Raw genomic sequence first — 25,303 nt, forward strand, 5'->3', positions numbered from 1 at the left:
TTCATTATGTGCATTGGTGTAGATAGCACTTTACATCTGCCCAGCTTTGGACAGTTACTATAACTTGTGTAATTAGGAATGTTGGGAAACTTACAGAAAGTGCAGTTCTAAATTTTAAAGAGATGCTATGGTCAATTTCACCAATGAAAATGTGAGCAAGTTAATATTAACTGGTGACCATTACTCTAGGATGCCAGATGGCTAATGTCCATGGGGAACAAATCTTGTAATCTGTGCCACCTCCTGTAATCCACATTTCAGTATCCATTAAGTTACTTCCTGGAAAGTGGGCACTGAATGTCAAGGTGGTATGCTGCAGGATCTGCCCCTTCCTCCCCATTGGTATCAAGAACCTACGTTGTAGGCATTGAATGTAATCAGTGATTAATGAAAGTGACGTTACATACTTTATAATTTGATTTTTTTTCAAAACTTAGTGCAGGGATTCAATGAGGTTCCAGACATTCATGACTTTGGTAATTTAATTTCAATCACTACAGGCTACAATTGGGTTGGTTCCAATTATTCCAAGTTCATACAAAATGGATAATACAGCAAACACAAAGTACAGTACTAAGCAAATGGCTCCAAGTTTTTTATCCAATTTCCACTTGTTCAGGTGCACAATCAGAAAAAGAAATGCAATGGAGAGGAGCAGAGCTGAGGCCGTGTACACCAAGCCTGTGCTGTTCACTTGGACAGGTGAGGAATTGTCCACAAACACCGTTTTGATGAACCACGGTAACCCGAGACACAGGACGTCAAACACATTGGATCCTACGATGTTGGACATGGCCATGTCACCCTTTCCTGAAAGGCAAGCAAATGCAACTTAATGATGCACTACATCATGTTCTGTTAAAGTTAAATAGTTCTAAACACCCCACATGTAAGTTTTGGTTATTTCGTCACAAACATGGTGTCACTTCTTAGTTTCTACTATTCTAACTCTCCCACACTGACACAATAGAGTCTATGGTAGCAATGGTGGAACCACTGGAAAACAACTGAAGGTATCCAACCTGCTATATCCTAACTACAGGGGTCTGCTGGAGCCAATCCCACCACACACTAAGGACCTGCATGTCTTTGGACAGTGGGAGGACCTGGGAAGCAAACTCCGGTCTCCTTACTGCGAGGCAGCAGCTCTACCACTGTGCCACCAAAGAAAACCTGCCTTGGGTTTGTCACGTTTATGACAACAAAAAGGTCAGGAAATGATCAATTTCATATTTCTACTACTCTCTCACGTGTTCAGGGTACATTTTCATTTGCTTACATGCAGAAGAATATTAAAACAAAAGCCAACTATGTGGCATGAAGTGTTTACCGCGATGGTGCACTTTTGATGTCTTTTAAAATGGCTCAATCCCATAATACTGGGGTTTGGTTCAAAAATAACACGGAGGAGCCGTTTAACACAAATGTGCTGATGTTAGTGGAAGGCTGATGAATACTCAAAAGTGTGATTGGGCGTAAAGTTTTCAGTCTTTATGCAACAGCAGCATAACATGCCAGTGTTATTTTGTAATCTACAGCAAACACATTAATTACCACACAATATTTTGTGAAGAAATGACACGGAGTTGAAAAATACCAAATATAAAAAGAAGACACTTCTGAAATCACAAAGTGCCACAAATGTCAGTGTTAAGTGCCTTTGGTCCTGGAGCAGTTAAAGAGTAAAATCAATAAGATTATTTAGTAGGGTTCTCTGAAAGTAGTCCCAGGGTAGTTTGATCGGGATTCATGGAGTGAAATCAGGAGACCCCCCCCCAGTTTAGGGGTACGCTAACTGGCATGAAGCTGAATGGGCTCACTTGTGAAATGGCCCAAGTTCTAAATGCACCGGAGTCCTGCTGTAAAAGCCCCAAAACTGGACGTTTTCACCCCAACTTGGGCCTGCGGTTGGGTGGAAGTCTACTTTTTTTTCCCCCCATTTGGATAAATTGCAATAAGAGAACAGTAAAGTGTGTGTTTCTGCTAAAGTCATGGGGGTGTTAAAAATGTAATATTTTAACATTTTAGTACAGAAAACCTGCTGTTAGGCTGGCACTGAAAATGGTTTCTTTGTCTTGGTCTGTGAATACAGAGGTTAAAAAAATAAAGTTCGCACTCTGCCAGCATGTCATACTATGAGGTGTTTCGACGTGTGTAATTCTTAGCCTTTTTATAAAAATTTAAAAAAGAAAACCCTGAATACACAGCTCACCCCAAACCCCCGACTAGAAGAATTACCTTCTCTCGCCACCAGGACACTTGCCACGGTGTCAGGAATGCTGGTTCCTGCTGCCAAGAGCGTGAGCCCCATGACTGTGTCTGGAACCCCCAGGGTTTCACCTGCAATTTAAAAAGATGAAGAGGAGACGAGACAAGTTAGTGGCTTACTAAACAAATTAATAAGGGACCTGGGGGGGCTCCTCCTGTTCAGACCCGGTGCACCCCTGCGACTGTAGCTTTTATTCCAGCGAGTCAGTCGTACTTGTAATTATTTGAATTGTTTCGTTTACTGGCCTCTTAGTTTTGCATACTGAAAACACCTCAAATGTGATTACACTGGGGAGCCAATTGGATTGCAGCTTTTTGTCACCTGGTTTACATGACGTTAGTCAGATAACAAATTATATATATAATTTAAAAATCCTGGGACGAGACGTGACTTTTTCAGAGAGATCATGTCCCGTGAGACGAGACTTTGTGCCAAGAGATTTAACAATGCCTGGGGCCGGAAATAAAAGACAAAGAGTAGATGAAAAAGTAGAACGTCGTAAAAGAATTCAAAAACCTTGGCACAATACACATGAAGAGCAGATTAGAGATAATGGAAGTGCTAATATTCAAATGTGTCAAAAAAAATAAATGTTTGCGGTAATGCGGTCTTTTACTAACGGAAATTAGTCTGTGAAATAACAGAACAGCGAAGAGAGATCAAAGGTACTGTTCAGATTTAAACTTTAAGTCGGAGACTTGTAGATGGTCGAATTCGTGTTGCCAACAGGGAAGAGCAGAGTTTATACACAATGAGGAGGCGAGTGAACGAGAATGAAAAGATTTGTTGTTTGGTGAAAGTGAAATCCACAGACGTGTGCGGCAGAGATGGGAAGTGACTGGCAAGCAGGGGGCAAAGCCTCTAGTATTTATTTATATATTATATATATATATATATATGTGTGTATATACAGTGGGTACGGAAAGTATTCAGACCCCCTTCAATTTTTCACTCTTTGTCATATTGCAGCCATTTGCTAAAATCATTTAATTTTTTTCCTCATTAAGGTACACACAGCACCCCATATTGACAGACAAAAAAAAGAATTTTTGAAATTGTTGCAGATTTATTAAAAAAGAAAAACTGAAATATCACATGGTCCTAAGTATTCAGACCCTTTGCTCAGTATTTAGTAGAAGCGCCCTTTTGAGCTAATACAGCCATGAGTCTTCTTGGGAAAGATGCAACAAGTTTTTCACACCTGGATTTGGGGGTCCTCTGCCATTCCTCCTTGCAGATCCTCTCCAGTTCTGTCAGGTTGGATGGTAAACGTTGGTGGACAGCCATTTTTAGGTCTCTCCAGAGATGCTCAATTGGGTTTAAGTCAGGGCTCTGGCTGGGCCATTCAAGAACAGTCACAGAGTTGTTGTGAAGCCACTCCTTCGTTATTTTAGCTGTGTGCTTAGGGTCATTGTCTTGTTGGAAGGTAAACCTTCGGCCCAGTCTGAGGTCCTTAGCACTCTGGAGAAGGTTTTTGTCCAGGATATCCCTGTACTTGGCCGCATTCATCTTTCCCTCGATTGCAACCAGTCGTCCTGTCCCTGCAGCTGAAAAACACCCCCACAGCATGATGCTGCCACCGCCATGCTTCACTGTGGGGACTGTATTGGACAAGTGATGAGCAGTGCCTGGTTGTCTCCACACATACCGTTTAGAATTAAGGCCAAAAAGTTCTATCTTGGTCTCATCAGACCAGAGAATCTTATTTCTCCATCCATCCATTGTCCAACCCACTGAATCTGAACACAGGGTCACGGGGGGCTGCTGGAGCCAATCCCAGCCAACACAGGGCACAAGGCAGGAAACAATCCCGGGCAGGGTGCCAACCCACCGCAGTATATATATATATATATATATATATATATATCTCTATATACACACAGTGGTGTGAAAAACTATTTGCCCCCTTCCTGATTTCTTATTCTTTTGCATGTTTGTCACACAAAATGTTTCTGATCATCAAACACATTTAACCATTAGTCAAATATAACACAAGTAAACACAAAATGCAGTTTTTAAATGATGGTTTTTATTATTTAGGGAGAAAAAAAAATCCAAACCTACATGGCCCTGTGTGAAAAAGTAATTGCCCCCTGAACCTAATAACTGGTTGGGCCACCCTTAGCAGCAATAACTGCAATCAAGCGTTTGCGATAACTTGCAATGAGTCTATTACAGCGCTCTGGAGGAATTTTGGCCCACTCATCTTTGCAAAATTGTTGTAATTCAGCTTTATTTGAGGGTTTTCTAGCATGAACCGCCTTTTTAAGGTCATGCCATAGCATCTCAATTGGATTCAGGTCAGGACTTTGACTAGGCCACTCCAAAGTCTTCATTTTGTTTTTCTTCAGCCATTCAGAGGTGGATTTGCTGGTGTGTTTTGGGTCATTGTCCTGTTGCAGCACCCAAGATCGCTTCAGCTTGAGTTGACGAACAGATGGCCGGACATTCTCCTTCAGGATTTTTTGGTAGACAGTAGAATTCATGGTTCCATCTATCACAGCAAGCCTTCCAGGTCCTGAAGCAGCAAAACAACCCCAGACCATCACACTACCACCACCATATTTTACTGTTGGTATGATGTTCTTTTTCTGAAATGCTGTGTTCCTTTTACGCCAGATGTAACGGGACATTTGCCTTCCAAAAAGTTCAACTTTTGACTCATCAGTCCACAAGGTATTTTCCCAAAAGTCTTGGCAATCATTGAGATGTTTCTTAGCAAAATTGAGACGAGCCCTAATGTTCTTTTTGCTTAACAGTGGTTTGCGTCTTGGAAATCTGCCATGCAGGCCGTTTTTGCCCAGTCTCTTTCTTATGGTGGAGGCGTGAACACTGACCTTAATTGAGGCAAGTGAGGCCTGCAGTTCTTTAGACGTTGTCCTGGGGTCTTTTGTGACCTCTCGGATGAGTCGTCTCTGCGCTCTTGGGGTAATTTTGGTCGGCCGGCCACTCCTGGGAAGGTTCACCACTGTTCCATGTTTTTGCCATTTGTGGATAATGGCTCTCACTGTGGTTCGCTGGAGTCCCAAAGCTTTAGAAATGGCTTTATAACCTTTACCAGACTGATAGATCTCAATTACTTCTGTTCTCATTTGTTCCTGAATTTCTTTGGATCTTGGCATGATGTCTAGCTTTTGAGGTGCTTTTGGTCTACTTCTCTGTGTCAGGCAGCTCCTATTTAAGTGATTTCTTGATTGAAACAGGTGTGGCAGTAATCAGGCGTGGGGGTGGCTACGGAAATTGAACTCAGGTGTGATACACCACAGTTAGGTTATTTTTTAACAAGGGGGCAATTACTTTTTCACACAGGGCCATGTAGGTTTGGATTTTTTTTCTCCCTAAATAATAAACACCATCATTTAAAAACTGCATTTTGTGTTTACTTGTGTTATATTTGACTAATGGTTAAATGTGTTTGATGATCAGAAACATTTTGTGTGACAAACATGCAAAAGAATAAGAAATCAGGAAGGGGGCAAATAGTTTTTCACACCACTGTATATATAAAAATATTTTGTGTATGTATATGTGTGTGTGTATGTATATTTTATAATATAATATAATTCAATGTCTAGACATAATTTTGCTTTCAGAACAGTAGGCTACGATTGCTAAGAAATATGGCCAACTAAACACACTTGGATTACTTACAACCAAAACTGACCCCCTGCGGTGTGAAAATGGTTGGAATAAAAACCTGCAATCACAAGGGGGTCTCCCCGGACCACCCTTAAGAACTACTGACCTTGAAGAATAAGAACAACAAGAAGAAAAAAAAAAATAGCCATAAGTAGACAAACGCAAAGTTCATCAAAAGCCGATCCTCTGCTATGACCAGTAGAGAAGCTCCGTTTGCCCCTCAGCCTTAAACACATGTGCCTGGACCCTTGTGCCCACCTTGGAGTCTGCATGTTGTTTTCTGTCCAGTGTAGAAGCCGCCCCCCCCCCCCCAATATTTCAAGAATAGTTGAGAAAGTACAACACAGTTTGGGCACTGCTCAAGTCGTTCTGAAATATTTCCGTGCAGCACCACTCTGGAGGGAGGCAGGGTGGCACAGTGGTTAGACCTGCTGCTTGATTTCTGAAGAGTTCTGGGTTCAAACTCCAACCTTGCTGCTGTCCATGTGGAGTTTTCCTGTTCTCCACATTCCTGAGGGGGTTTGTTCAACAAATCTTAGAAAGATGTGGCCGTGCGTTTGGTTAACATGACAACAATCTGGACGAGGACGGGCCATTCAGCCCAACAAAGCTTGCCAGTCCTGCCCACTTAATTCTTCTAAAAATAACATCAAGTCGAGTTTTCAAAGGTCCCTAAAGTCCTCCTGTGTGTCACACTACTTGGTCACTTATCACTCGTGTCTATTGTTCTGTGTGTAAAGTAAAACTTCCTAATATTTGTGTGAAATTTCCTCTTCACAAGTTTCCAGCTGTGTCCCCGTGTTCTTGATGAACTCATTTTAAAGTCACCGTCTCGATCCACTGAACTGATTCCCTTCATAATTTTAAACACTTCAGTCAGGTCTCCTCTTCATCTCCTGTAAAGGCTCAGCTCTTTTAATCTTTCCTCCTAACTCATCCCCTGTAGTCCTGAATCAGCCTCGTCGCTCTTCTCTGGACCTTTTCTAGTGCTGTTATGTCCTTTTTGTAGCCCTGAGACCCAAACTGCACCCAGGACTAAAGATGAGACCACACTGGTGTGTTATAAAGCATTAATTGGACTTTAGTCCACACATCAGGTCTCCTTTTCCTCAAACTGAGAAGGTTCAGCTCTTCTGATCTTTCTTCACAATTCATCAGACCTCTCGTTGTGTATTCAAACCTCACATTTTGACTTCCTACGTGTCGTACTTTACATTTACTGGCATTCAGTTTCATCCCCTGTAGCCCTGAGTCAGCCTTGTTGCTCTTCTCTGGACCTTCTCCAGTGCTGTTATGTCATTTTTGGAGCCTGGAGACCCAAACTGCACCCAGGACTCCAGATGAGGCCTCACCAGCGTGTTATAAAGGTTGAGCAGAACCTCCAGTGACTTGTACTCCACACAGCAAGGCGCTATATAACCTGACATTGTTAGCCTTCTTCATGTCTTCTGCATATTGTTGATACCTTAGAGTCCTCTCCGACTGCTGTGTCCTTCTCATAAGGCCTACTTTTGACTTGCAGACCTCCCATTGTGTGTTGAGTGGCGATTGCAGTATGTCTGCCCTGTGGTGGACTGGACTGGCTCTTCATCCTCGCTGGCTTCTAAGCAGACTGGGCTCTGGTCCGAGTGATGCCAGACTGGATTAAGTGGTGTGCAGAATGGACGTGAAAGCTCACTTTTGTGGCCTCATTGCACCCCAAGTTACTTGGGACAGGGCTGGCCATATGCTTTTATATTTAAAGGAGGTCATTCATGTAAGGACAGCAGCCCTGGGGAAGAAGAAGAAGCAGCAGCAGCAGCCCACCAGGTAAAGGCGGCCCCAGCATCACGCCTTGAGCGCCCACCATGTGAACATTTCTGCCGAGGAGAGAGATAATAATCCTCTTATGCTTCAGCCTGTCACTTGATATCACATGAGTTTTTTTTTTTTTTGCCGTATCTCAAGGGCAACACGACCGCTAATCCAAACCCCCCCACTACCCCCCAAACCCCCCCCCCGCCGCCGACGACTGACATATGACTTCAGAATGGAGGGAGAGATTCCTGCCCAAGGTCAGAAGGAAATTATTAAGTAGACCACGCCGAAGCATCAAGTGCGCAGTGGTCTTTAGGCGGCTGCTTTACGTTTGCTGGGGTCTGCTGTACAAAAGTTGGGGGGTCTGCGACAGGTTTGTTGATTTAGGCCTCGTAATTCCGGTTTATTCTTTGTTGAGCACGCAGTCCGCTCACTCCCACGCGTTTAGGCCTCTTGTACATGAGTGCTACAGCACATGTCAAAAGTATTCACCCCTTTGGAAATTCTCCCATTTTACTGGATGCCATTTGGCGCTTTAAATGGCAAAGTGATAATGGGGTCCGGAATTATCAGGAACAGGGGTCCTAACTGGGGCAATAGTGTAGACACGTCTCACATAAGACCAGAGGTTAACTTAGTGCCAAGCATTACTTGGGCAATGGTGTTGACGTGTCTCATGTAAGACCAAAGGACTATTCAGACTGTAAATGTGCCAACAGTGTCAGTGCCAAGTGTTACTCGGGCAACAGTGTAGAGGCGTGTCTTACATAAGTGTCAGACCCGAGTGTTACCTGGGCAACAGTGTAGACGAGTCACACATCAGACCCGAGGTTTACTTGGTGCCAACAGCGTTACTTGGGCAATGGTGTGGACGTGTCTTACAGTCCAAATAGTCCTCAAGTCATGCGTGAAATTGACAACAACACTCGTGTTCGACTTCAACAAGCCTGGGAAGGTTCAAGGAGGCAGACAAAGACTCCCAAAGCATTTGATAAAAAATTGACCCTTTGGGGGTCTATTGAGAGGGCCACAGAAGACTAATGTGAACAGTCAAAGAGAGATTGTGACTTCAAAAGTGGCACAGGCCATGGCTAGTATTAGTGTAACTGGAGCATCACAGACATTTCTAGTATTAAAATGCATTGCATGTGTCTTTCCAACAGATGGTGCATCACAGACATTTCTAGTATTAAAATGCATCGCATGCGTCTTTCCAACAGATGGTACATCAGACATTTCTAGTATTAAAATGCATCGCATGCGTCTTTCCAACAGATGGTGCATCACAGACATTTCTAGTATTAAAATGCATCGCATGCGTCTTTCCAACAGATGGTACATCAGACATTTCTAGTATTAAAATGCATCGCATGCGTCTTTCCAACAGATGGTGCACCACAGACATTTCTAGTATTAAAATGCATCGCATGCGTCTTTCCAACAGATGGTGCACCACAGACATTTCTAGTATTAAAATGCATCGCATGCGTCTTTCCAACAGATGGTGCACCACAGACATTTCTAGTATTAAAATGCATCGCATGCGTCTTTCCAACAGATGGTGCACCACAGACATTTCTAGTATTAAAAATGCATTGCATGCGTCTTTCCAACAGATGGTGCACCACAGACATTTCTAGTATTAAAATGCATTGCATGCGTCTTTCCAACAGATGGTGCACCACAGACATTTCTAGTATTAAAATGCATCGCATGCGTCTTTCCAACAGATGGTGCACCACAGACATTTCTAGTATTAAAAATGCATCGCATGCATCTTTCCAACAGATGGTGCATCACAGAGATTTCTAGTATTAAAATGCATCGCATGCATCTTTCCAACAGATGGTGCATCACAGAGATTTCTAGTATTAAAATGCATCGCATGCGTCTTTGCAACAGATGGTGCACCACAGACATTTCTAGTATTAAAATGCATCGCATGCGTCCTTCCAACAGATGGTGCATCACAGAGATTTCTAGTATTAAAATGTATCGCATGCGTCTTTCCAACAATGCAATGCAGACCTTATTTAATTTTAGGGCTTGTTAGTCTGCCATGTAAGGTTCTTATATCGTAGTTTTTTCCTTTCCAAGGATATCCTCCAAATGATTTGAAGCCTAAATCAGATCATTTTCAGTCTGTCACCTTTTTCTATTAAGTGTTTTATTAAAATCAAACAGAGCATCATGAACACACACAGATGTAATTGGAAAAAAGCTAGCTGGAGAACTGCTGGCTGCTTTGTCTTTTACATCTTATTGCTAATAAGGAGCCATTAAAACAGTAAATGCAGCAGTTTAAGATGGAAATAAGCAATCGATGGCGGGGAACCTTAACAGGCGAGACCACTAAAATGAAGCATCAAAATGTCACTTAAGCAACAAGTGCGTCATCGGCAATAATTGACTTCTCATTAAGAAACAACAACCTGCAGCCACTGTGGCCCTCCAGGACCGACATCGCCCACCTCGGCGCCAGGTCAGGGGCTCCACTGTGGCTGCAGGTTTTTGTTCCCATCAGACTCCTTAATCGGTGACAACACCTGATAACGCAGAGCTCATTTAAATTTTCTCTCTTATTCTACATTCAGAAAAGCACCACAGTATGGTTTTTACATTTGTAAGAGATTTAGAAATATTTACTAAATATTTCAATGCTTAACTCTCTTTTGTCGATCCTATTTTATTTCCTCCTTCGTTGTATCTTATTAATGACAATTGAAAACGAGCAGAGCAGACACCCAGGCAAACAAAAGTGAATAATCAAAGGCTGCAGCTACTTTAGCGTCAGACCCACTAATTAATAAATAATGGATTAATTAAACAATGAGAACACCTAGAAAAGTAGAATGAAAATCAAGATGAAAATATTGTTAAAAAGAAAAAAAGACATCATTCCCATATAATTGCTTAGTACATTTTAATTTTTATATATATTTTTTACCAAACTTAGTGTTCTAATTTCTATATTGTTCCCAAAACACAGAACTTGGGAAATAGCAGTTCACTTAATTAGCCCAGGAGTCCAATTAAAAACAGAAGCTGATTACCCGTGCCACCCAAGCTCTTCCCAGGTATGTAACACCACCCCAGGCCACGAGGGGGCGCTGCCACTAAAACAGCTTCACCATTTTCTTCCTCCACAGCTGACCTCCCCTTTCCAGTCCCAGGGCATCAAAATGGACGACCATCCGGAAGGAAACATTGTTGCCCATGGAGGCAATCCAGAGTGGTGAGCTCCCAGTTTACAGAAAAATCGAACGGCCTGACTGAGTGAAGAGGTGCCACTTGGGTACGGGGGACTTGTTTGTTTATCGTTAAGAGTGTCATTTTCATTTCAGATTTGTTACTAAAGTGGGGAGGGCCGTGTTGCCACCCCAAACTACCCCCATTTTTGTCAACCCTTCACCACAATGCATACATTAGGAATCCAAAATATTATTTTGTAATCAAGCGCCAGGCCCACTATTTCCAACATACAAGATGCATCAATGGCTCCTTATTTTTGACAGCAACATTCTCTACTATCTCAATGGATAATCCCCCCAGGACACGGTGCACACATTTTCCACTTGCCTTTTATTTTCAGACCGGTGGTCCGCGTGTTCCACTCGTAGTTTGAAACATCTTCCATGGAGGGCAGGGCGTGACCCCACAAAAAGGCAGACATCACAGGTGTGTCTCTCAGTGGGGCCTATTATGCAAATTGACTTGATGTCTCCACCCACCTACTCCCAAATTTGCATACTATCATCAGGATTGTGAACTGAATGGTGAATTTTTTAATTTTTAGCCAAAGTCAGCCACCGTTACCCACTCACTGATAGACCACCCTTCAGCCCTTCGGTTCTTACCCACTACGGTCACCATCCACACGAGGACGTAGGTGAAAGCGGAAATCCAAACAGCAGACATGAAGAAAGTGACAACAAACCACCTCTTCCAGAAACGGCGCCGGCAGTCGGGGACAGTCAGGAAGAGCAGAGTCACGATTGGCAAGGACAGCACCCACAGCACCCGCTTCAGGTCCGCGTCGGGCATGGTGAACACACTCGGGTGATCTGTTTGGGAGAACATCAAAAATAAAAGCATCAGCCAGATGTTCAATGGACGTTGTGGCTTTCTCAACAAGAGATTTAGGCGTAGCAACAGGCTGGAGGTTCAAAGTTTAAAACATCAAATTTAGTCCAAATCAAAAAGGACGGGCAGGTGTAGGGGATCAGGTATGGGTTAAGCCCTCTTTTACACCTGCCATTAACAAGCACTACGTGTCTGGATGGCATTAAAGCGCATCTCCAATGTCCATAGACAGAGTTTGGAAATCTCCAAACCACCACCGACATTGAAAAGTTAAAGTCGCCTCACTCTGTACTGCTGTTTAAGGTGGCGTATGTGTGGTGAAAGGAACTACAGTATATCAAAATATAAAGGATTCAAATACCGGCCTATAAGCAAAGTGCATCATGGGGGGTGGGGGAAAAAAATCACTTTAAAAACAAAAAAGAAAATATCATACATCTCAAACTTAAACATGGGAGCTTCTAAAATAGTAAAAGATGGTGTAAATTATGAAAGGCACTATATTACTTCATAGCAACCCAACACCGGATAAAGAAGGTTTACAAAAGGGATGGATGAATGGATGGGCACTTGTGTATAACATTTATTAAAGTCACTCCACTGTGCACAACAATTTAGAGATGATTTGAATAATGAAGGGTGCTATACAGTATATCCACTATTTAATTATATATTTTAACTAGTTGTGCTGCCCATTTAAGACGGGTTGTATGTAAAATAATCAACCTACACATTTACAGTGTATCATCTAGTGAATTTTGTAATGCTTTTAGTAATAAAATAAATTGCATGTGTCATTCCAACAGATGGCATATGACACACATTTGTGGTAATAAATGTTCTGTGTCTTAGTCATTCCAGCAAATGGCACATCTGCAGATGTTCTATCAGACGGTTGTGGCGAGCTCCCTCTTCTACGTGGTGGTGTGCTGGGCAGGCAGCATAAAGAAGAGGAGGGACGCCTCACGCCTGGACAAAGTGGCGAGGAAGGCAGGCTCTATTGTAGGCATGGAGCTGGACAGTTTGGCATCTGTGGCAGAGCGACGGGCGCTGAGCAGGCTCCTGTCAATCATTGAGAATCCACTGCATTTTACTACTAGGAATGTCTGTGATGCACCATCTGTTGGAAAGAGACATGCAATGCATTTTACTACTACAAATGTCTGTGATGCACCATCTGTTGGAAAGAGACATGCAATGTGTTTTAGTACTACAAATGTCTGTGATGCACCATCTGTTGGAAAGAGACATGCAATGCATTTTACTACTAGAAATGTCTGATGCACCATCTGTTGGAAAGAGACATGCAATGCATTTTACTACTAGAAATGTCTGTGATGCACCATCTGTTGGAAAGAAAAATGCAATACATTTTACTACTACAAATGTCTGTGATGCACCATCTGTTGGAAAGAGACATGCAATGCATTTTACTACTAGAAATGTCTGTGATGCACCATCTGTTGGAAAGAAAAATGCAGTACATTTTACTACTAGAAATGTCTGTGATGCACCATCTGTTGGAAGCATGCATTGCGTTTTAGCACTACAAATGTCTGATGTGCCATTTGTTGGAATGACAGACATAGCAACCAGAAGGATGAACAAACACTTTTTAATTAAGGTGGAAAATAATTTGTATCTAAAAATTGTACCATAACCACTGCAGACTCTTGAAAGGCCCGATATACAGTAATGTTAAGATTTATCTGTTGCGATTGCAGTTCAGAGGGAAGCCCTAAACCCTGGAGTGTATTATGGAATGCCATGCATTCAGAAAAGTAAAAATGAAACATCAGTTTATTATTAATTGACACCTCCTGTTCCATAGCTCTATCAGGCAGTCCTTTCCCCATTAATTTGCTGTATTGATTCATTATTGGTTTAAGTTCTATTGTATTGTAAACACTGGAGTCTGCCAAGAACTTTGGAACTGGCTACACCCTGAAAGGCGCTATAATTGTTTTTTTTTTTTTAATGCAGACTGTGCTTCCAAGTTCCTTTGAGACTTCTGAAATGCATTCAGGAAGGCATGTACTGAGAAAGTTGCTATATAGGGGACAGTTATGACCCCATATGCCCATATATACTGTAAAATAGAGACCAACTGTGCCAGTGTGACTCACCATCATGGCTCTCGTGCAGGCCGTGTAAACTGAGAGTGAGCTGCGAGTAGCCCGAGTCCTCCTGAAAGATCCCGCTGTCCGACCGCGAGTACCTGCCCACCAGCCGCCCGCTCTCCTCATTCCAGCCCACCAGCGGCTGCTGCTCCCCGTTCTCCTCCAGAGCGTTGGCCAAGCAGGCACAGCAGGGGCTGAACTTCTTCATCATGTACTGATTGATGCGGATGTCAAAGCAGAGGATGACGATGTACACGGCGTAGATCAGCAAGAGTGAGGCCGCCTCGAACCTAACAAGTGAGGGAGGGGGGTGGGGGGGGGGGGAATAGAGAGAGAGAGAGAGAAAAAAAAAAAAAAAAAAAGGTTACTGATCCATCGAGTCATGGCGCCGCTCCCCGTGCCCAACAACAGCTCTTTTCATTTTGGTGGGAAATTGTTAAATTCTATTACAAGCAGAAAAAATCAAAGTTGTGCTGAATTTGTATTTTTCTTTATGTCCTAAAAAGTGTTGGTCTGTGGCTCAATTAGGGTGAAGAAAAAAAAATGAAACAGTTTGCTTTCATTCTGCTGCCCCTGGCACCTTGAGCAACAGGGCGATACCCAAAAGCATCCATTAATTATTTAGGATCATGGCAAGCCAGCAGGACGGGGTATAAAGTATGGACCCCCAAGTGTTGGCTGTGGCTTATCTGCTTCCCAAGGCAAGAGTGGAACTGTTGCACACAAATCATGGGGTCTTGAAGGCAACTGCTATACGTGTTACTCCAAAGACCAGGAAGAGGGGATGGTCCGCAAAGGCATTACACACTGATGCTTATGATGATTAACACGGCCTTCTCATAACTTCACTGATACTCTGTATATCCAATTCATATTTTAACTATTCATTCAAAATCTGTACTAACCCCTACTCTCTCTTCTGTTTCCTTTGCGCCACCACCATCTACCCAAAGCACCATGATGTTCCAACAGTGATGGATGGATTAAAAGCCAGAAATCTGTATGACCATCAGCATCAAGTCACTCTGTGAGAACCCTAACTACAAAGAGGACTATTTATGTTAGGTAGAATGCCCAGAGAGGACTGGGTGGTCTCGTGGCCTGGAACCCCTACAGATTTTATTTTTTTTCTCCAGCTTTCTGGAGTTTTTTTTTTTTTTTTTGTTTTCTCTGTCCACCCTGGCCATCGGACCTTACTCCTTTCTATGTTAACTAATGTTGTCTTATTTTAATTTTTCTTTTCTTCATTATGTAAAGCACTTTGAGCTACTTTTTGTATGAAAATGTGCTATATAAATAAATGTTGTTGTTGTTGCTGATGCAGTATCTATGACCCTTATTGTGGGGAGTGGGGGGGGGTGGTTGTACATCCACACAACTGGTCCATGAAAATAAAACAGAAGAGCGAAGAGTCGGACCTGCATGTGAGATTGACATCCGGGCAGGGAGAGATGGGGGTGGGACGGGATGACCCCTAAATGAGATACATATAGCTGTTGGATCAATGAGTGTTGGGTGGACCCCCTCTGTACAGCCACACAACTGAGACAGACAAGTTGGCAGTCACACTTGCATGAAAGATTGAGGAGCGGGGGGGTTGCTTGATAGGGCACCCCTTGGAATTTCACATGAGTCGTACAAGAATGCAAGATTGAAAAGTGGGGTGTGGGGGGTGTTTACGGGTACCAAACATCACCCCTAGCCACCCATCCAGATGCCAATGACTACATATGCCAAAAAAAAAAACATGCCACCCAAACCACCCCAAAAATAATCTTTGCCACCCTAGGTGAACACCCATTTCACCCTAGGAACAGCCATGGATGGAGTGCCAGTCTATCACTGGGCACACTCACTCCTACCAGGACAAATCATAGTAGCCAACCAACGTAACCTGCATGACTTTGAAATTGAGGAGTGAAAGGATAAGAAAACACATTTGACCACAGGGAGAACATGCAAACTCCACAAACCTAAAAATTCCGAACATCGGGTGCAAGAAATTAGCTAATTAAAAAAAAAAAAAATTAAATAAAACACAACTCTTACCAGTATATTTTATTGTCATAAATAATGGCGATAATAGCTGCCACGCTGATGGCATACGCCATGCTGTCTCGGAATAAAGGCCAGCAAGACAGCCGGGACACCTGCAAGATAAATCAAGAAAAACGCCCACAGTGCTTAGTGCAGCCAATGAACTGGAGGGGGCGGAGTCTGACTCGCTGTTAAACACTTCAGGAGTCGCTCTTATGGCCAGCAGACAAATGAGGCAACAAAAAAAGGAATACGACATGCAACATGAAAAACAAAGCGGGTGCCACTCACACTGCAATGAAAAATACACGCAGACTGGCAGGCAGAATTTAATGATCGATCCATCCATTATGAATCGTAAAGTATGCATTTCAGGGTGAAGTGGGGGGCCGGCGTTTATTCATTTATGTCGTCGCACCTTCATGTTTGTCAACTTTGATTCCCAATCGTAACCTCAGATCTGCTTGACATGCTATTCCGAAAGCAAAACATAGAAGAAATAACTAAAAGTAGTCCCACCACTTCTTTCTAAGCTCCAAATAAGACAGAATCATCCAGCTACTGAGATACCTCAGGCCGGCCCGGTACCGTTGTTTAAGTTGCATCTTAAAAACGTACTTTTTAAATCTTTTTTTTTTTTTGTTAAACTTGTGACTGATCACGCTCTCTTTTGTTTTCTCGTCTTGGTATCCGGAGACGGCTTTGTGCCACCATCTTCTAGACAGAATTCCCTTAGGCTGGTGGAAGGAGGAAGAACACAGAGGTCCTGTCTTTGATGACGTCTACGCAGGCCGAGCCTCTCTTTTAAATTATTTTCTTGTTTTAAATTTTAGATGTACAATACATTGCTCAGAGGGGTCTGGGTGGGCTTTTGGTCATAGGACCCCAGATGTTCTTTGCCCACTGTGAAGATGAACCTGCAGGACGCCATAAACAGAGAAGCGTGTGCTCATCACTCACTTGTGTCAACTATTAACAAAGAGGTAACGTTCAAGTCAGGGAAACATGAATAAGAATCCAAGAAGCCTGGCATCGGCCTGCCTGCTCCGCCCAGCGGAATGCCTTTAGCGGAGACCTTGAGGATGTCACGGTCACATGCCGCATGGCACGGCTCAGCTCAAGGCACACCTCGGTTAAACTTGACATCTGTGACTTGGGGGTATAAATGTATAGCTTTGATCTTCAAATGGGGCAGCCATGGAAGGTAGCTCAGCCATGTTCAGCTGAAGATCACGTCAAACCCCAATATGACTAAACAAAAGACACAAGCTTCATTTTCCCTTTAGATCTTGATAAATGCCTCGTAAGGTTATACCACAGAACAAAACTGAACTGCTAAACTTGTTGACAATTTCTTGGGTAGAATCAGGAGGCCAACTGAATGCAAGTGTAAGTGCTGAGGGACAAATGGGCATTAGTGAACAAATGGCTATCATATAGTGCCTTTCCAAAGTGACTACCAACATGCAATGCATTGTATTACTATGAATGTCTGTGTTGCACCATCTGTTAGAAAGATGCAATGTGCTTTAGTACTACAAATGTCTGTGAGGCACCATCTGTCAGAAATAGACATGCAATGCATTGTATTACTATGAATATCTGTGTTGCACCATCTGTTGGAAAGATGCAATGTGCTTTAGTACTACAAATGACTGTGAGGCACCATCTGTCAGAAAGACACATGCAATGCATTTTCACCAACACCCCAAAAACACTCTCTTGGTGTAGTGGGACAATACAAATCCTGCCAAGCAAAGCAGTTGTGAGCAGTGTGAGATGCCAAACTCCAACACCAAGAGGCCAAGGTAAAAGCCAGATTTGATGGAGATGCCACATAGAACAGCCACCCTTTCCTCCATTTTCATGGGGAAGAGGATACCTACCCCCCTTTGGGTCTGGAAGGAGCACTACACGGGACAGCAGCACCCCCTCACAGTTACTTATAGGAGACCAAGTTAGAGCTGGCCCTCAAGTGTACATTATATGTGCTTGGGATTCAGAAGAAAAAACATGCAGTCAGGGGGACAAAAGGGCAAAATTAACACCAACAGTGCCAGGCCCGGAATGTGAATGCTGGACCCTAAAACAACTGTGAAGTGGCAGTGCCCAACATACAAAACATAACATTTCCTTCCCTAACCTGCTCAAGCCAATTCAGGGTTGTGGAAGGCCAGAGCTGATCCTGGTAGCAATGGGCATGAGGCAGGAAACGGCCCTGGACATGGTGCCAGCAATCACATGGCACACTTACGCAGGTTGCACTAAGTGGCCCAGGAAATGTGTGTCTTTTTGGGGGTGGTCACAGAGACAAACAGAGAAAATGCAAACCTAACACAAAACAATGGGAGGTCGGAATTTAACTTAAAATAACCCATCTGTGAGACTCGAGTGCCAACGACTGCACCCGCTAGCCACCCACACGCAGAACAGATCTAAATGTCATCTTTTTAAAAGCCCTTCACAGTGTATCAGTCCATCACTCGGCACGCTACATACCACGGATGCCAATAATCCACACGCCGCGCAAATACCCAGCAAATTGTAAACTGCAGACCCCACGATGGTGCTGACTCCAATGTCCCCCTTTGTGACAAACACACCTAAAGAAAGAAAGAAAAAAAAAAAGACATACACAAGAATAAAGTCATAAACACCCCAGATGAAGAATCACTTCCCACTTTAAACATCCGTAAGATTACCCAGAAACGTCGTCACTAATTCAGGTGCAGAGCTGCCGGCTGCCATAAACGTCGCTCCGGCTACATCCTGAGAAAGGCCAAGACCTGAAAAATAATTAATTTTCTATGAATTAATATTTTGCAAAATCTGTTTAAAAGTTTAAACCAAGGAGGTGCAGGAGCCCACCCCACATTACATGGCGCCATTAACAAGGTGCATTACTACACAAATATACACACGTTATCTATTACTTACACACCTAACAGTATGGCACTGGGAATGCAAACGGACTCAAACACACATAGCACCAGCATATGCTGCATATGAAGAATGCCATTCACGCGTACGGATACCTCAACATGTACACAAACTCAGATTGCACTCGCATACAAATCGTACGCAGGATCAATTTATCCAACACTCTTATAAATAAAGGTGTCGGAGGTTCTCAGAGAGATGCTATAGCAGAACCATTTTTGGTTCTCAAAAGAAACTTTACTCATTTAGATCTGTAAAATAACCTCCATAAATAACCATGAACATAACCCTGGGGACAAAAAGATCTATCGACTGTGATGGATGGCGGCCGGTGCCATTACCCGACTGGGTTGCCTCCGTTATGGAAGGATGGGGGTTGGGAAGATAATGCCCTTTGTATGTCATCTCCCCCTGTCCTTCCATGACGGAGGCGACCCGGTCAGGTAATGGCACCAGCCGCCATCCATAACACTATACGTACATGATCTGTTGGATCCCAGTGGGTTCCCCGACTTTGTAAGAACTCCCGCTGCGTCCAATCACACAGGCGCAGTTCAAGTTCTCTTGAGCCGTTTGTATCCTGCTTATAACAACATTCAAGAGTTCTGTTTCGTCGGCATATCAAGAATCTTTTCAAAGCCCACAACGTCAAGTGTAAAGGACCCTCCAAGTAAATAAACGGTCCTCCGTCAAGCAACAGAACTACGAGGAAACACACCACCCCATAAAGTGCCATTTTAGAACCGTTATTAAGAGTGAACATCGGCCAACACACGACTATAAAAAGATTTCTTTTAAGCTTAATAAAGTGGCAGAGTGGAGGGCGCTGGGATGATGGCCTCAGCCTACTTCTTGTGGTCTGCATCAGTGCTTGGATTTCCTTCCCCTTAATGCTAGTCAGCAGCCTTCCATAAATTTGATTATCTCGTCCACTTGAGGTGGTGAAGGAGTTCATTTCTTTAAAATACACATACTATGGTGTAGTGCAGGGGTCTCAAACTCTAGTCCTGGAGGGCCGCAGTGGCTGCAGGTTTTCATTCTCACCCTTTTCTTAATGAGTGACCGATTTTTGCTGCTAATTAACTTCTTTTGAATTCATTTTATTTGACTTGCTCTTGAAGACTCAGACCCCTCAATTGTTTCTTTTTCCTTAATTAGCAGCCAAACAATAATGAGATACAAAATGAGCCAAAACAACTGGTGTCCATCATACAATATCTGAAAATAAAGAAACGTGAAGGTCTCAGGAATGCTGATCGGCTGAGGTCACCTAAACATCTGACCAGAGCTCTTAGAAAAGAGAAAATCAACAATTTTAGAAATGCCTGCCATTGCACAATGAGAGCAGCAACAAGCCATGGAATTAAAAAACGGGTTTAATTAATGACAAGACTCGGCGCCTAATGAAGCAACTGGTTGGAGCGAAATTGGTTGGAGTTTGAGGCCCTGACTTCGCCGGTCTCCTGTCGGCTCACTCATTTCACACTTCATTTCTGTTTGGGTGCCATTTAAGGAAAGAAATGAAGCAATTCAGGGCAGCAAACCTTAAAAACAAGTCAATTAAAATGAAAGGAAAAGGAATTAATTAGCAGCAAAAACTGCTCACTAATTAAGAAAAGGGTTAGAATGAAAACCGGCAGCCACGGTGGTCCTCCAGGACCGGAGTTGGGGACGCCCTGTCCTAGATGGTCTCCCATCCAAGTACTGGATTAGCTTCAGGTGAGTGAGCTCTTCTGGAATGCAGGTGGTATGGCTCTAATAATTACTCAGTGGGCTTACAAATTTCTAAGAAGGAAAATAAATAAAATGAATAAAACACCACTTACGTTCACTTATTATTTCTAAAGATGGCAAAAAGTAGTCGTTACAGACTATGGAGATGGCCAAAAGCATGTAAAATATAATGATGAAATGGATAACGATTCCGCCATCTTTCCTTTCCTGTTCATTGAAGAATGCTTCTGGAAATTCCGATGATGGAGGAGCCACACAGTGGGTTTGGTTTCCTAATTAAAAAAAAAAATATATTTTATTTATTAATATCTTCTAATTATACAGTAATACAACACACAATGACATAAATAATACAATTTATCATATTCAATTGGGCCTTGACAAGTACACCAAAATACTAAAAATACTAACAAGTGTACATTATACTGAATATGATATGGGTAGAGGTAAGATTTCCAGATAAAGTGTGTGTATCTGTGTGTGTACAGTCTGCATATTGTCACACACGTGCGCATGGGAGGCAGCTAAAGGGCTCAAAAGGTAATTCCCAGTCGGACCAGGGGGTGGCAGACTGCACCGACCCTTTCTTGGAATCTTAGCCTGAAGAGATTTAATTTTTTTACATCTAAGATGTCTCACTTTAAGGTTTCCCAGTGCTGTCTTTGTCCAGGTGTCTACACAAACACAGGGAACTCCAGTTTCTGTATTGCATTTTTGCCTGAAGAAGGGGCCCGAGTTGCTTCGAAAGCCTGCATATTGTAATCTGTTCAGTTATCCAATAAAGGGGGGCATTTTGCTTGACTTCTCACTACATTATCCAACAGAAAGCAAATGCGGGAAACTCCGCCTGGGCCGTACGACATCACGTCCGGTTCCACCCCTGAAGACGTCGCGTCCTCCTTACGCCTTTAAAAACCCACCCTGTCGGCACCAAACCTCATCCTGTGTTGGACTCTTGTCTGTAAAGACCCCGATTTTGCAGCCCTTTCTATGGGAGGCTGCCCCACACCTCCTTGTGTGTCAATGCTTGGTTATTTATCACAATGTCTACGCACACACAAATACCCACCACCAGTCAAAAGTCTTGACACGCCCAGACATTTTCATGTTTCAATAGATTTTTTTTTTTTTAAATCATGGTACCATTTAATTAAATTTATAAAATAGAATCAAAACATTCCTAGTGTTTCTAATGGCTGCTAGTGCTTGAAATGACCGATTATTTCTATCCCCCCTCCCAACATAGGACTGCAAAGCCCCATTATTGGGGGCCATTCCTTCAGTGTCTTTAATTAGTCGAGTTTAACTGCCTATTATTAGAGAAACCTGCGGAACTACATTAGCACCCCCAAATCCCGTCATTCAGTTCACTTGGGTTACAAGGTACGGACATCCCTAAAGTTCAATTCTGGGCTCCATAATGAAACCGCTTTCTCAAAAAACAGGTCTGTCCGTTTTCTTTTTCTTGCACAATGAAGGTGGTTATTCCATGTAACAGGTTCCCAAGAACCTGAAAATTTCATACCAAGATGTCCATTACTGTCTTGAGAGACAGTAGCGTAGCGTGGGTGTCAGCCGCCCGGGGCGGAGGAAAATTCCGCCGCCCCCTTATTTAGGTATGGTTCAAATTTTTACAAGATATTATTATTATTTATTGTGAAATTTTGCCACCCCCTAAAAGTGCCACCCGGGGTGGGCTGCCGCCCCCACTACGCTACGCCACTGTTGAGAGAAGAGAAGAAAGTGGATCTGACCAGGATAGAAAAAGAAGGGGAAGGCCCAGCTGGACAACTTCATAAATGGAGAAGGACATCAGAGTGTGTAGTGTGAGAAACAAACATCTTACAGCTCCTCAGTTGGCTTCTTCATTGAATACACGTCAGATACCAGGATCATCTGCAACAGTGAAAAGACGACTCGGGCGTGCTGGCCATGTTATGCTTTTTCCAGTCATCTTCCGTCCATTGTCCGTGTTCTTTTGCCCATTAAGTGTTTATCAGTTTCACAAATGGCTTTTTCCTTGAAACTCTGCCTCCGAGTCCAGCATCCCTGCATTGAATTGAACCCAGAACTGGACTTTAGCTGGGGTGTAGCACAGACCCCTATACATAAGCAGTCTCTTTGGGACACTTCAAGTCAAAAGCAAAACGTTTCACTACTAATCATTACCCGAACAACCCCCCCACTTTAGGAACGCCAGGACCTTGCAACCCAAATGAACCAAGATAGCGGTCAGTGGTGCTAATGCAGTGACAAAGGTTTCTCTAATAACCCACTGGCACTTCAAATGACTAAGGATAAGTGAAGGGTGCGGACCATCAGCACAGTGGAGGAATGGTTGATGAAAACGAGGCTTTGCAGTTATGTGCGAATTATAAATTTAAATAAAAGGTCATTTAATTCATTAAGCATTAATAGCCATTAGAAACAATGTCTTGGCTATAGTGTTAAATCAATTTAAGGGTATCTTGATAACTTATATTTGTATGTGAACACACACACACACACACACACATATATAGTCAAGTATATACACAAAGATCTAAAAAATGAATGAAATCAGTCTGAATTTAAATATTAAACGTCTGCTTTAAAAATTCAGCGTATATCGGTTGTTTACTGTACCACGTTTAATACATTTTATATAGGTTAGGGAATTGTTACGTAACTAATTATACAGACACACAAAAATAAATAGCAAGGAAAAAAAAGCCTTCCGATTTTTCAGCTTTAATTAATTTAGTGGGTTTTTGCGAGTTTCTACTCGGACTGTCACCTCAGTGTTTAAAGATGCGAATGTACCACCGACTGTCGACCCTCCTGCACAACGGTGCCCACCAATGACTGGCGTCCCGTCCATCGGTGTTTCGTTTCTTTACTTGTTCCCAGTACTGGCAGGATAAACACCGACTCCCCGAATTTTCAGAATGGGTAAGCGGGTTAAAAATAAATGGAGAGCAACGAAGACGGCTTCCTATCCTAACCCCACCGTGCCCGTCTCCGCTCCCCATGTCAATGAGACTAACGTTAAGATTAACCGGAGTCCCTACAACGCATCCATTATTAATGTGTGCGGGAGTAGGCTGCGCACCGAACTGCCGACCCGTCCAGGTTTAGTTCTTGAGGTTTTCTGAAAATTTCCGTACTTTAAAACTTTGCTGTAAAGGAAAAAAAGAAATATTCAGAATATGAAGGGCAGGGTGGATGAATTAATAAAGACATCCTGCAAAACTGCAGCCATATTTAGAGTGTGCATTCTTCGCTATTTCCATCGCGTTTATTTCGTACATTGATACATTCGGCACACGAAAAAACTCTTCGATGACTTTATTTCCCTGAAGTTTTACCACACCGGAAACAAAACAAGTCGGGGTTCCAAAGGAGCTTTTTGCCTCTTCTCGTTATTAGACGATCCATTCGCTTCTCTGAGTTAAGCCTACCTGTTGCTCCTGCCAGAGCCTCTTTGTGCGGTGAAGTCTATCAGAAATCCCCCCCGGTATTCCTAGAAATAATAATTTAGATAGTCAAACAACTGACCCAAGTCTCGACGTACTCGAGCGACGCGTGGAGTCCCAGAAGTTGCTGCCACTTTGTAGAAAAAATGAACGACACCGTAAACCGCAAGAGACAGACAGGCAACGTGCAACGAGACGGGACATCTCGTCCTCCTACGGTCCGATAGGGGAAGCATCGCCAATCCTGTGATTACTGCGCACCGACGATCTGTTCTCCCAAGTTTCCCTCGCCGACTGCTGCAATACCAATCCCGTAAAAGTCGCTCTTCAGACGGCAGGCCAGCGATGTGATTCACACAATCCCATTGTCCGCTAAGGTCTCTGTCTTGGACAGCGGGATGCACTGGAGCTCATCGTCGGGACTCCCTCGCGCTTCGCTCCCCCGGCCCCTCCTTTCTCGTTCTATCCGCCCACGATCACGGGACACGGCCTAATTAGTGCGTTCGGTGCCAAGAGCCAATTAGGCAGCCAATCAGACTTGCTGTTGTGTAACAAGTTTGACACGGCGCAAAAACCAAAGACATAGATGCCGTGCTTCTCGAAAGAATCACAGGAGAAGATCCCCATTTGGAGAGATCTCAAGCTGAACTTCAGGTGACTTAAAATGCATTTCAGCGTCGGCCATTCAGATATCTGAACCTCTGAGTAACTTACTTTACATTGTAACAGTCTGAAAAATCTTCTAAATATCCCAATCGCATTTTCAGCTAACTGATTGAATCCATGTGCATTTCAGTATACACTGGATTCTAAAAGTATTCAGACCCTTTCACTTTCTGCACACTTTATTGTGATGTGGAGTTCATCTGAAATAGAAACATTTGACGTTTTAGCCCATCAATCTACAGGCAATGACAAAGTGAACACATGTCTTCAGACAGGTTTGCACATTTCTTAAAAATCTAAAACTGAAATCTCTAATTCCTAGAAGTATTCAGACCTTTAATTCAGTACATTGTGGAAGCCCCCTTAACTGCAATTCCAGATTCAGGTCGTCTTACATAAGTCTCTACAAGCTTTGCACACCTTGATTTGGGCAGTTTGTCCAGTTCTTCCTGGCAGATCCTCTCAAGCTCCAATTCTACCTCGACTAAGATTTTGGAATTATGGACTGGTTTTGTTATTTTATTTTTTTTTTTTTTTTGGTTAATGAATTCTCTCAATATAAT

General features: G+C 43.0%; 1 protein-coding gene across 1 annotated transcript; it reads right to left on the reverse strand.

Moving 5' to 3' along the window:
• Nucleotides 1-470: 470 nt before the first annotated feature.
• slc24a5 (solute carrier family 24 member 5) lies at nt 471-24,544 on the reverse strand. Its single transcript, XM_051920700.1, has 10 exons — nt 24,370-24,544; nt 24,157-24,318; nt 20,712-20,891; nt 18,648-18,731; nt 18,445-18,548; nt 15,958-16,058; nt 13,915-14,198; nt 11,563-11,769; nt 2,239-2,340; nt 471-810 (listed from the first exon to the last, which is right to left on the reverse strand). The coding sequence occupies exons 2-10, from the start codon at nt 24,308-24,310 to the stop codon at nt 488-490; spliced, it is 1,539 nt and encodes a 512-aa protein (XP_051776660.1). The 5' UTR covers nt 24,311-24,318; nt 24,370-24,544; the 3' UTR covers nt 471-487.
• Between the last annotated feature and the right edge of the window lie 759 nt (nt 24,545-25,303).

The sequence above is a fragment of the Erpetoichthys calabaricus genome, chromosome 17 (genome assembly GCF_900747795.2).
Source record: "Erpetoichthys calabaricus chromosome 17, fErpCal1.3, whole genome shotgun sequence".
Classification (NCBI taxonomy): Eukaryota; Metazoa; Chordata; class Cladistia; order Polypteriformes; family Polypteridae; genus Erpetoichthys; species Erpetoichthys calabaricus.